Source organism: Pyxicephalus adspersus, chromosome Z (genome assembly GCF_032062135.1).
Source record: "Pyxicephalus adspersus chromosome Z, UCB_Pads_2.0, whole genome shotgun sequence".
Taxonomy (NCBI): domain Eukaryota; kingdom Metazoa; phylum Chordata; class Amphibia; order Anura; family Pyxicephalidae; genus Pyxicephalus; species Pyxicephalus adspersus.
In genome coordinates this window covers 59,559,945-59,573,171 of record NC_092871.1, presented here as the reverse complement: position 1 = coordinate 59,573,171, position 13,227 = coordinate 59,559,945, and the positions used below count along the sequence as shown (strand labels likewise).

Here is a 13,227-nt window from a genome sequence, read left to right as displayed (position 1 = left end):
AAAAAGGTGTTGCATAATTTTTTTTTCTTAAGGATAAGGATCTGTCAGGCACCTGTGTGTTCTAAAACATTGTGGCTCCCAGAATTGGATCTCTCTTTGATAGTATACTGGTTATCACGTGGTTGCAGTTACCATACTCTGGTCTTCCTCCTGTTAATTTTAACCTTTGGTTACCTATTTACTGTTTATAGTCAGGAGTATAATCTATATTGAGGTGGTCATACCGTTGCTTGATTTTCATCTGGATGCATTGTATCCTGACTTCCTCCTAGCCAGATACCTCTCTTCTGTGTCTTAATGATTCACAAGTTATCAATGGCTGAAGCTCTTTCCATCCTTGTAGTGTTTGAGGAATTCTAGAGATTCCTTTAAAATGCGGTCACCTGGTCAACCTATTGGGTTTTCTCTTTTGCAGCCTGGAGCAGTTTTTTTTCTTATGTATCTGGTTGTGTGCTAGGCGACAAAATTTTATGTAAAATCTTTCCTTTTTTTTTCTGCTTACGGTTTACTGGTGATACTGTTTGCAAATACCTGAGACATGCTGGGAATGGGAACAGTTATACCAGCTGGCACCTTTTTTGTTTGGCAATTTACAAGTTTATACCTCCTGTTGTTCGCTTAATCCAGGGAGGCTGGGAAGGGGGCAACTGCCTTATAATTACATGTCAGTGTTAAAACCAGATAAATGCTAAATCCCCAACAAGCTTATTGTCAAACTGCTACAGTGTTCAACACAGACATTTTTTTTAAGCCGGGTGGTAAGAAGCTGTAGGTGGGTGGCAGCCCCTGTATTGTGACCCAGCTCTTCAGTAACCACCCAAAAACAGCCGGGTGTTTACTGTAAAAGTGCCGGGTATGCCCGAATAAAAGGGGTTGGGGAGAACACTGTGCTAGTATAAAAGATGACGTTATATGTAATCCAGTTTTGAAGATGTGTTCTTGTTGCAGTAGCATCTCTGGCAACTTCTATCCTTAAACAGGTTGTAATCTTCTCTGTTTGAAAAAGTGCAATGCATCATAAAAACCTAAATGATGCAGAAATAATACTGTAATAATAATAACAAACAGAATGTTAAGGTATAAAATTACAAGCAGTGTTTCAAAAATGAGCTTTCTATTTTCGGCTTGTTTACTCTATGGTATCCTCAGAGAAATAGCAGATACATTGTGTACACTAGTTATGTCCTCCTACAACTGTTATCTCATTGTAATTTTTCTATTGCCCTTTCAATTTATTAGGAAAAAAAACTGTAACCTGTATAAACTGCAACAGCCGTAATTGCCCTTTTGAATCACAAATGCCTGCTATTTTGACTGGGCAAAACCTCAGCAATTTCTGGTGATGCTTGCCTGCCTCTCCCACATTCATTAAATTCATATTGGCCAGTTAGGCAGCCAGTCATGTAGAGAGAGGAAAATCTATTTGTTGAACAGTGCAGGCAAGCTCTGATAAGGTGTATCAGTAAGTTTTTAATTTTTATGTGATATACACATTTTTCCATGCTGGATATGCCATATATTAGGAAGCATTATACATATTCAAATCCTTTGTCAGGAAGCCTAATATTAGGCAGAAGTATCATTATCTATTCATATTCGCAGCTACTGAGATAGTTAAATATAAAAAAAGCTAAAACAAAGTTAGCCTGTGAAAAAAAAAAATCATTAAAACTAATTTTGCAAACACCTGCTGGTGTGTCAGATCCCTGTGTCTGCATGCTGTGGTTCACCCACCAGCAACTATGCTGCTACCATGTCCCTGTAGAGCTGCTGTAGGACAGAGTAGGACATGTATTAATGATAATTTAATACACTAAGCTGATTACATTTACATAAAAAAAAAAACCCAAAAAATAAAGAATCATAGTATTTTTTAGTAATTGTTATTTGTAGGTATTTGTTTTTTGCTAAGAACGTTTTCTTTGTAACCTGTTGCATTAGTATTAGCAATGTAAAATTGAGAACATACATATGTTTGCATGTCAAGTCAAGTTTTACTAACCCATTTCCGCACGTTTACTATTTATTTATTTTTTTTATTTATCGGTGTTAAACTTAAAGGACAAGTAACCCCAAATAAAGGAAAATTGTTTTTTTTATATTGTGTTATATAGCCTCAATATATCCAGCTTTTAAACATAGTGAACATATATTAATGAAAAACATAAAAGTAAAATGTTGAATGTTTCTCCCAGGGCTTGCTTCTATAGCCAGCTGTGCCATTTGCTGTATTCCATATTTAATCAAATTTGGGATAGCGCTTGAAGATTTCATAGCTGAAATTTTCTGCAGGGTTTGAATTTAACATCCTTTTGATGGCTACTGTGTCCATTGTAATACTGAAACCTCATAATGTAGACATTGGCCCAATTGAGCAAATTCTTCATTAACCTCCTGGGCAGTTCATTTCTGTCCGGATTTATGTCTAAAAGCGGTACATTGTATAAAAAAAAACTTTAAAACACAAAACCATGTCAAAATATTAAACTAAATACATTTAAAAAAAAAAATAATTTTTTAAAAATAAATATTATACTCATACTGTTATACTGTAAAATAAATTTTCATGAAAGACAATGTACTGCTTTTACACATGTAAATCCACTCTATTGCATTCAGTACAGGTATTTAGTTCTGAATGCAATACAAATAGATTTGAAATTCCCGCCACTCCCCCAATGCAACGTCTGTACGCACATACGTCACCGCGAACTCCCTGGTGACTCATCGAATGCAGAGGACGCCAGCCGGAGGATGCGAGAGGACGGGGATTGTGAAGGAGGAGGCCGGCAGATCAAGTAAGGCTTTTAGCATCTTTTTTCAACCCCCAAGTCACACACTAGCTTACCACTCGGCAGGTTAATTTGTGTCACCCCCACAGACACTGCAGCTCTCAGTGAAGGGTTACCTTAGCAAAAGCAGTGCTGTTTGTCCAGGAAGCAGTAGGCAGGACTAAGTGCAGACAATGCCTATAAAACCACTCTTCTTGGAGTGCTCCCACCCAAGTGCTGGCAGACATAACCTACATAAAGGCTACAATTCAATTTTAATCGAGGAATAGTGCAAGAGTGGTCAACCCATCACTGGCAGCTATATAAGCTGGATTTCACCAACATCACTGGAAGCTGTTTGAGCTTGACTGTAAAGAAGATTGAGAGATCTTGCAGTGGAAGTAAGGAAGAACTGTGAATGCAGATATAAGCAAGTGAAAAGACTCAAGTGTTGTGAGATACATTTTGTTATTATTATTTTGTTTTAGGAAGGCCAAAGATCTATTAAAGCCATCAGTCTAAGGCTAGGTACACACGTGCAATAGTTCTCGTCTGATAATCGGCTCAGAGCTGTTATCAGATGAGAATCTTGCGTGTGTACAGCGTTTGTCATCCATTGTACGATCTACTGTGCTGGCGGATTCATGGACGATGGACGACGAACAATCGTAATGCAAGTAAAGTGGAGAGAGCGCAGGGTGCCGCGCCGTCCTTCTCCCCCTCCCCTCCTCATAGAGCTGAACTGTGATGTATGTACAGCACTCATTCATGCATCTTGCAGTCGTTAGTCGTTTGAAAGGATCGTGAAAGATCCTTTCCATTGACAATTATTGCACGTGTATACATAGCCTAAGGCACTACCATCAAAACACTTTTAAATATAGTTTAAAAAAGCAATTCCAAATCCGTTTTATTCACATATATTTTAAACCTTATGTTTAAAATACATATAAAAACAAACAGTGAATGAATCTTAGTTGTTATTTAACTCATGTCCAGTTCATCAGGTTTCCTCCCTCATCCCTAAAAACATGCAAGTTAGGTTAATTGGTCCCCCCAAAACTCACCTTAGACTGTATTAAAGACAAATGACCATGGTAGGGACTTTGGATTGTGAGCCCCTTTGAGGAACAGCTAGTGACATGACAATGGACTTTGAACAACGATGCGTAATATGATGGCGCTATATAAAAACTGTGATAATAATATTAATGTGCAATTTCAAACATTGTAAAAAAAACATAATTAGATTGCTCATACCATAATAATTACACTTACGTTGAACAGTGATAATTCTCTATGGGATGCAATCCCCTCAAAAGACAGCACAAAGAGACTCAAAAGGAGCGGCAGCAAGCATGGTAGATTACTACAAAAGATATACCATTGCTATTATATAATTAAACTGCCCAAAAGAGGTGAACACAGCTGAAAAAACTATTGAGGGGATATTTGAACAGATGGGTAAGAGACATATTCCTTAAATTTGAGATATTTCATAATATGCACCTGTACTTTGCAAAACTGTGCTTTATTGCTTTTGGGAGATGATCATTTATGTGTGTTTAGCTCCTATGGGCAGTTTAATAGAACCTCATTAAAAGGCTACCTTTTAAAGGGAGAATGATCTCTTGACTTGGAAGATAGGCATATAGGAATTTAATAGAAATCCCTTGGTTTAGAAAACAATATTGCTTGTTATAATAGCAATCATATATCCTGTATAGTGATCTGCCATCCTTGCTGCTGCTGCTTTTGAGTCTCCTTGTGCTATCTTTTGAGGGGACTGCGTCCCAGAGCACATTATCAGAATTTATTTAAGTGTAATTATTATGGTACTAAGCAGTCTATTCGGGGTTTTTTGAAAATGTTTCTAATTGAATATTTTGGCTTTTGCGTTGTAAACAAATCTAATTTTAAACATCCACCATGGAATTCCGCTATTCTAATTCTAACATTATAAAAAAATCGTAGGATGAGATAATAAAATCTCATCTTTACCTAAAAGCCATGATAAAGAATCAACAGCCCCCAGAACCCCCAGGATGCAGTATTGATTTACAATCTCAAAGTTGTAAAAAATAATGATTTTAGTGTGTACTTCCTTGCTCTTACAGCTTTATACATCCTGTTTGTGCACAGCTAACACCTTTGACCCAGTTCCCCAATCTGCCCAGTTCAAGAAGTTAGTATTGAGTTACCTGAGTGGGAACTAGGGGAAAAAATGGCTGTTGCCTTTTTAATTTCATAGCCATCCTGTCTCCCCTCACCCTGTGACTGGACATTAGCACCTTCTCTATCATAAGCATGTTCATTATAAGTTTTGACAGTCACTATATAAAGTAGAAATTCGACTAGTGTACTGGCATTTACTCTGCCAGCTTAAGAATTGCCATACAAGGAATTGTGGAAGGCTGATACAAAGACAGATTCAGGTACAAATGCTAGTTCTAAGTAAAAGTTCATGTAAAGGTCAACTGAACCTTTAGTTCAGTGGTCCTTTAATAATACCCCTCACCCCATGAGTGCAACTTAAGCTACGTATACACTTCCAATTATTATCGTTGGAAAACGAACGACGAACGATCCTGCACGATATCTACGAACGATCGTATAGCACCGATCCTGCACATAGAGATAACGACACGATCGTTCGTAGATATTGTACACACAATAGATACGATCGTTTGAGCGATAGAGGAACTATGTGCACGATAGGAAAGTGAACGAACGTTCGTTCATTACGCATGCTCAGCCCATGGACGATCAACGAACGACCGTACACACGAACGATGTTCAACGATCGTCGTCCAATCCGATCCGCCGGTCCGGTCGTTCGTTTTCAACAACTTTCCTCGTTCGTCAGCGTCGTTGGTTACTTTTTTACGAACGATTTTTTGCCCAATCGATCGTTCGTCGTTCGTTTTGAACGATAAAAATTGGAAGTGTGTACGCACCTTTACTTGGTAAAATACTTTCCTTTCTGATCCAGAGATTTTCACTCTGTACTTCTACCAAGTGCAACACAAAAATGTCCTGGTTTCTACCAGTATATGCTGTGCATCCTCTCTTATTTATTCCTATAGATTTGCTTTACTCTGTTGAACACCACAAGAGGCTCATGTATATGAATGAGTAGGTTCACATCTACCGGGCACAGTAAGAAGTGTAGACAGCCAAGCCTCGCCGTAAAATTACAGGGAAATACTTACTTCACAATACTGTAAAAAAAAAAAAATTGAAATTGAAACAAAATAAATTTTCTTTTTTGGCGGTTACTGGTCTTTTAAAAAGCCATTTGCATTGTTTCCTTACCCACTCTATGTTTTGGTGACTAATTTTTCCTGTTGGGTTTTGGTGCCCTGTGGGCTTTCACAAACTTGTCATTGCAGACACCGAAAATTTAACCGAATGCAGCATTACTGAGCCCCTTGAACCTTCAGCCAAGAGAGCAAGAAGGTAACTGTAAACAAGCCTACCAAGTTGTACTAACTCCCCCCTTCATTGTTCTCATTGTCTGTAGCTCCATATCTTGCCTTTACACCTTTTCATCTCTTTACTGACTATAAAAAAATTTTGGAATAAAGGATGCATTTCCATGTTTACTTCTTAGCCTTACAATTTGCAAGCCCCCTTTTTTCTGTGTAATTTATGTAAAATCAGCAATACAGCAAATTAATTTTCTGTTCGGTCCATGCAGGTACTACCTCCAAATAAATTGTAAAAAAGTGTATGTTTTCTCGTTACAGTTAAATTATATTTAAAGACAACTCTTTTTTTTTTTTTAGTTTTGGTAAGCATAGGGTGGGGTTTCAGTCAGTATGTCAGTATGAAATTGCTTTCTGTGTCTCATTGAAGTGAAAAAAAATCTCCTCAGAGTAGGGAAAATGTCCTTTTTTACAGGATTGGGCTGTACATACTCAAGGTTTTCCCTTTTTTTTTTTTTCCAGCAATATTTGTAAAATTTTAGGTATGCCATCACCTTCTGTGACAGTGGTCACCTTGAAAAACAGGAAGAATTAATCTACAAAGCAATAACAACATGACCTAAAATAATAAAAGGACTTCAAACAACTAAAAAAGTTTTGTCCTTGAATACGCTTTATTATTTTTTTTTGTAAATAAAATAAAATTCAGATAAGAAAGCCTAATAATATTAATCTTAACTGGAATATACAAACAGGGTAGGTACAAGGGTTAGAAGGAAGGTTAATATTTTAAATGGCTTATTAAATGACAATCAAAAGTGAATGAAGCCCTTTTAATACAGGTTGATTTCCAGATCCTCATGTAGGGCTTACATAGGAGTACAGACTCATCCCCCTAACGCTTCTAGCTGTGTGATAAGGGGGGTCTTACTGGCACTAAATGTGTGGAATTCTCTGAGGAGAATATCTACTGATTATATGCTTATAAATTATAAATATAAATTATATTTTTTAATATTCACTAAGGATGAGGTTCGAGTTTGATCTTCAAGTAAGTTTGAGTCAAAATTCACTGTTTCCTGTAACTTTAAATGATTTTCTCTTCTGAGTAAATGTTTGTAGGCTGTTGTCTCCTAGGATCAAGTGTTGTTAGGCTATTTTCTCTTCCAGCTAATGTTGTCGGAAAATATTGCATCCAATACTTTTTATATTATATAGGCATCAAGTCATATCAGGGGTAATAAAAAATTCAAGGAACATTTACCAGACCAGATATTTTTACTATAATCCTTATTACCTCAGTACTGATCCCTGCTTGCTTACCCTAGCTGAGCATTAAGAGCCCAGCTGGAATCAACAGTAACAGAAATAAAATGCATTCAGTATATATATTTTAGAAGCAAAAAGATGATCCTAAAAGTATTTTTTTTAACTACATGCCCACCAGAATTAGGAATTAAGAGGAATAAAAATGTTTTATGTAGTAAAAGGGGCTTTTTAAACGCCCCACGACCACCATGTTTTAAAAAATTCAGCAGTTTTTCTGTAGTGTAAGAAAACCTTAGTGTGAACCTCTGCTTTGTCCATATATGCCATCAGCTCCCTTTGGTTCCCACATATTTGCCTAGTCTTCTTCTGGGATCTATCTATAAAAGAAGAAAGAAAGATCTAAAGAAGAATAATATATTTAGACCTAACTTACCTCTATGCGCATGAGAATAGGTGAATAGCACTGTGCATTCTAAAAGACAATACTTTTTTGTTTTCTGAGGGTGGTGAGGGTTAGTATGTTCTACTGCAAGGAGCAAAAAGAAAACTTGTGAGCTTGCCCAATGTTTCCCTACCCAGTCAGATGCTTCTTCATACTTTGACATCCAAGGTGTGTCAAGGAAGAAAAATGTAAGCAGCTTCAGTATCCTTTATTAGAAATTTCTTTTAAAAAAATTAAGCAAATTAGTCCGTGTAAAAGAACATTACTATTTACATTACTTATGTTACTACTTACCTGTTGTGTTGTCCGCATTGCTATTTTTCAGTTTGTACCACTGTCAAAGAGTTTTCTGCATTCAGCACATTTTTAGTTGCCCCTGTGTCACTACTGTGTCATTCAGTGATGGAGGGGGTCAGCAGATGGAACCACAGTATGCAAAGGTTTGATCAGGCATTCCATACCTCTGGCCCTTGCAGTTGCATAAGACTCTCCAGGCATCTGTTACTCTGCATCAGACCAAAGATTGGCAGTGGCTGAGCAAAAGAACACAACCATATTTTTGTTTATTTTCATGCTAGTGCTGCTTTATTTCTTATCTTTAAAGTGACACATTTTCCTTTATGCAATCATTAGACTTTTAGCAAAAATTCTAAAAGAAAACAAAATCTAGGGAAGCCTTCTGCAGGCCTATATTTGCCAAATTACATATGACACCTAGATAAGGTCAGTTATAGTCACCCCATGTACAGTGTTCTACCAAACTAACCACTCAGCCATTGGAAGTAGTACATGAAGTAGACACTTTTTTTTTAAATGTCAAAAAATGTTGTACTCAAAATATGTCACCCTACAAAAAGCGTATTTTATCTGTTTGTGGTTGATACCCCTGTATCATACAGTTTTTCTTTTGTGCATTAGCACAGCAAGTTGTATTCTTTTTACCATACAGTTCAGATCACAGAAATTCCTGTTGAGTGGAGTTCTTCCAAAGGATCCCTGATCTGTTTCTAAGTTGTGTCAGAAGGAAAGTACTGCAGCACTGGTTATGTTAGGACAAACACCAGCATACAGCCAGTGTGCATCAACTCTCAGTTGCTGATACTCATTTTTTTCTCAGCTCCTCTGTTGTTAGTGGCTTCTTTATACTGCCTTGTCTCTCCTGTATTATATTAAATATCTCCTGAACTCTGTTTTAATCTGTTCTCTCCTGCATTTGTAAATCTTTATGAATTAGAAGTAATTAATATGACAAAATTTCTAATGCCACCAATTTTGGCAGCTATTTGAAAACCAAATGTGTTTATCACTGTTTTGGCTAACCAATGTCTGTGTTTGTTTGGCAGCTCAGAGAGTGGTAAAGATGAGGCCAGTTTCACTGTAGAAGGTAATCTGAATGTCACTGCTTCCTAATACTCGCTCCGAAAGGTCCCTGAATCTAAAATATAGTTTATCCTAAAGTGAACCTGTTGCAAAATTAATAGAGCTTTTATTGGTGATCTCCTTCTGATCATATTACAGGTAGTCCCCAGGTTAAGGACATCCGACATGGGGACTCCCCCTGAATAGGAACAGGGCTTCCCTGCTTGCTGTGTGTGCAGGATGGAGACTGGAGGAGGGGTGGGGTTTGCATGACTTGCAGAAGAAATATTTTGCTAAACACAGCTGAGGTTGTGGGTGATCTTAGAGGGTGAGCTGATCTGCAGCTTCTTGTAACTGGTAATGACCAAGACAAACTCTTGCATAGCTTGCTCCAGAAATGAATGAATGTCTAGGCTCTATAAAGATTTTTTTTTTTTTTGCTTTGTTTGTGAATAACTCTCAGGTAGGATTTTATACAGTAACTGACATCATGCTGTCTAATAATGTGTTGAGACAAACATATGTCCTAATTGCATTTATAAAAATAATGTACCTGTTCTGACTTACATACAAATTAAACTTAAGAACAAACCTACAGTCCCTATTTTGTATGTATCCTGGGGACTACCTGTAGTATCCAGTGAGCTGTGACAAGCACTCAAGAGTGAAGTCAGACCTCCTAATATGCTTACTTGCAGCCTCTGTATTCTCTCATTACATTGGACTCATAAAGGCCGAGGCACTTTGATATGTAAATTGTAAATGTCTTCTGGGGAAGGGAGATTGCCTTTTGCTATTTTCCTGTTCATTGTTAGCTCTGAGGAGTGATGGGTGGCCTTGTTAGAAGGGAGATATTGGAGCTTTAGTAGGGCTGAACCTCAAGTTTGTTTTACATAAAATGATTTTGGCAAGCATGCCTCAAATAAATGTGAAGGTCTCATTCCTAGATTCATACCAGTAAATTCTTAATTTGATATAATTTGAGAAAAATGTTTCTGTAACTTTTGTCTCACGCCTTACTTTCTCATTATAGAACTGTACAATCACATTTAAAGCTTCAGTAGCTGTGAGTAATTGTTCTATTCATATCATATTACTTTTTTTTCAGGAACAGCACAAAAGGGGGCTGTTGCTGAAGAGCGAAGTGTGGAATCTCAGTCCCCAGAGGTATCGCAGACCTACATTTAAAACAAAGACACGTGTATTGCTACCTTTTTTTACTACTTGATAAGAAGGTGGTTTTGTGCTTGCCAGGGAATTAGCGGAGGACGTGCCCTTAAAGTGACTATTCAACTACGAAGTGAGAGTCGTACCACAGCTCTGCAGCCTGCCTGCCCTGAGAAAAACAGCACAGGAGAAAGCTCTGTACAAAGTCAACAAAGATTCTGCTGCTATGTGTGCAAAACCAATTATCACAGTCTCCAGGTGCTATTATATTTTAAAATGGTGCAAGAAAATTATTTGGCTTTGTATACCACAATGTTCTTCTAACATTTTCTACAGGCCAATTAAATTTCTAGAAATAGATATGCAGTCAGATAGAGATTGTACAAACAGCCATCATTTTTAATTTTGCTTTAGCAGTATTTGCGCAAAGAATCGAAATGTGACTGCAAAGTGCACTTGGGAATTGCAGACCTTATCTGATACACCTCTAGGCATCTGATCATTATTTGTAGTTTAGTGCTTTTGGGAGAGTAGACACAGTGGGCACTGTGATACTAATCCCTAAATTTTATTTTTTCATCAATTTTTTACTTGTGTTTTAAAAAAACATTTTTCTATATCTAAGCACACATACACTTTATATTTTTTTTACAAATAAACATTTGTAAATTGAACAAGGAAAATCCCTGCAGTGGACACACAACAGTAAAACTAAAAGTTGTAACCCAACCTATGCTAAGTAAGGAAATGTTTTTAGCTACAGTTAAACTTTAATTGCAGTTTAGATGATGTAAAAAAAAACAGGATGGAACATGAAAACATTTAGGTATTCAGTTACCTATAAAAATTACATTAAATATGCGTTTATAAATAATGTGTTCAAGGGTTGTAAAAAAAAAATACAGAGTGCTATCCACCTGTCTTTGACATAATATTTACTTTACTACTTCAGTTTATGTGGGAATGTGTTTCAGAATTTCCAGTCCCACTTGGTGACAGCACAGCATCAAAATAAGATCATGGAGATTGAGCATCTGAGTAATGCCTGTCTGGTCACCCTTCTTCCCACTGCCAGGGAGAGCCAAAGCATTGTTGGCAGCAGAGATGGGTAAGTGGTAGGAAACACTATAATTCTGTTAGCATTTTTCAAATGTTTTCAGCACAGTGATTTTTATATAACCCAACTAGAATAATGTCTTCAGTCTTGTCATCTTAGTCCCTCTCTTTACCTCATTTTGCCACCTATTTTTATATACAAAATATTCTCTTCTGACAGATTTACTTGTATCTCAACAAAATGTTGCCACATGGCATCAAGGGGGCTCCACAGAACACATGTATTAATATTAAAATTAAACAATGGTGGTGGAGCCTGAACTGTAGCAGAGCAATTATATTACTAGGATTCTAGGGCAGGTCAGAATCCCTTAAATAATGCCCCTAAGTCATTTACACAGAAGAAAAGGGCACTGGGATCCTAACATTTACAATGGCCCAGATGTTCCACATAGTGTCAATACCAGTGTTTCTTCACTTTTTTTTAACACGGGGGAACCCCTTGATATATCTTTCAGGTCTACAGGGAATCCTATTGTTAAAGACTATATCCACAGCTCACAGTACATTAATGTGGTGGTTATTGGAACTATGCCTCCTATATTGCTGGCTATTGAGAAAAAATGTCACCTTTACAGATAGCCAAAAAGATCATTCATGTCAATGGTAACTGACCTAAGAGGCAAAAGTTGCTTATTACTCAAGGAATCCCTAACAATCTCTGGAGGAACCCTGGTTAAGAAACACTGGTCTATAATATGCATATACCAACATGCTAAAACCTTTTTATGCCCCCTTGAGTAACATCCATGCTGTAGTGTGAACTTTGTATGGTATTGTAAAGATGTAAAAACTGTGTGATTTGTGGGGAAATCATACCCTGTCATTTGCAGCCAAAAATCATATAATAGGTATCTTTTTATTCACCTGCAGTAGAAAGAAGCAGCTAAGATGGTGCAATGTCTGCCAAGTTCACTTCAGCTGTGAAATCATCAAACATCGTCGTACTCAGGAACACAAGGTTTGTGATTCTTACTATAGTTTTATTGAAGTATAATTTCTTGGTTTCAAGTATATTTGTGTCATAATCCCAGTTGTTGAGCTGATACATACCTATTTATAAGTCTAGTGACTTCTACAGATTATTATATTTCCTGAAAGCAGCTTTCAATTGTCTATAGAATTGTCTCAGTTGGAAGCTCTGTGCTAGCTTAGAGCTGTTCTAGGTAAATGTTCTTATGATAGTGATGGGCCACTTGCCAGTGTCCAGCATGACAAGAGAGAGAAAGGGGAATTTGTCATTGTCCTGCTCATTTGGAAGTAAAAAATTTCAACAGCTGAACTGGAAAAGAGTAGGAAAGGAGAGTATGTGCTTCTGATGAGCAGGTGGGTTTAGGCACCAACTTGCATTGGTAAAACACAGATTTGTTTTAAATATAGATTTCTTCTGCATTAAAAAGATTTATACATTTAAAGAGGAACTAAACTTCCACTTTCACAATATGCTTGTATGAGCAGCTCAGTTTAGGAAGCTGAGGTACCAACACATCTCAGTTTCCCCTGTGGCTACTGGGACTGAATGAACTCCCACTGACCTGCCATGTCACCCTGGTACAGCCAATCAAGATGGCTAATGATCAAAACAAGGACGAATATGACAGCACCCTGCGATGGAACAGGGACAGGTGAGTATTTTTCAAAAAATGTGATCAGAGAGGTAAGGGTATTTTGTTGC

The 13,227-nt window shown here is 37.2% G+C and overlaps 1 protein-coding gene across 1 annotated transcript in view; it reads left to right on the top strand.

The window, feature by feature from the left end:
• The window catches only part of CIZ1 (CDKN1A interacting zinc finger protein 1), a 39,851-nt gene that overhangs the window by 14,448 nt on the left and 12,176 nt on the right, over nt 1–13,227 (top strand). Inside the window, exons 6-11 of the mRNA XM_072430423.1 lie at nt 6,164–6,230; nt 9,254–9,294; nt 10,378–10,436; nt 10,524–10,694; nt 11,411–11,544; nt 12,426–12,513. Of these exons, the coding sequence (XP_072286524.1) occupies nt 6,164–6,230; nt 9,254–9,294; nt 10,378–10,436; nt 10,524–10,694; nt 11,411–11,544; nt 12,426–12,513 (560 nt within the window). The remainder of the gene's footprint in view (nt 1–6,163; nt 6,231–9,253; nt 9,295–10,377; nt 10,437–10,523; nt 10,695–11,410; nt 11,545–12,425; nt 12,514–13,227) is intronic.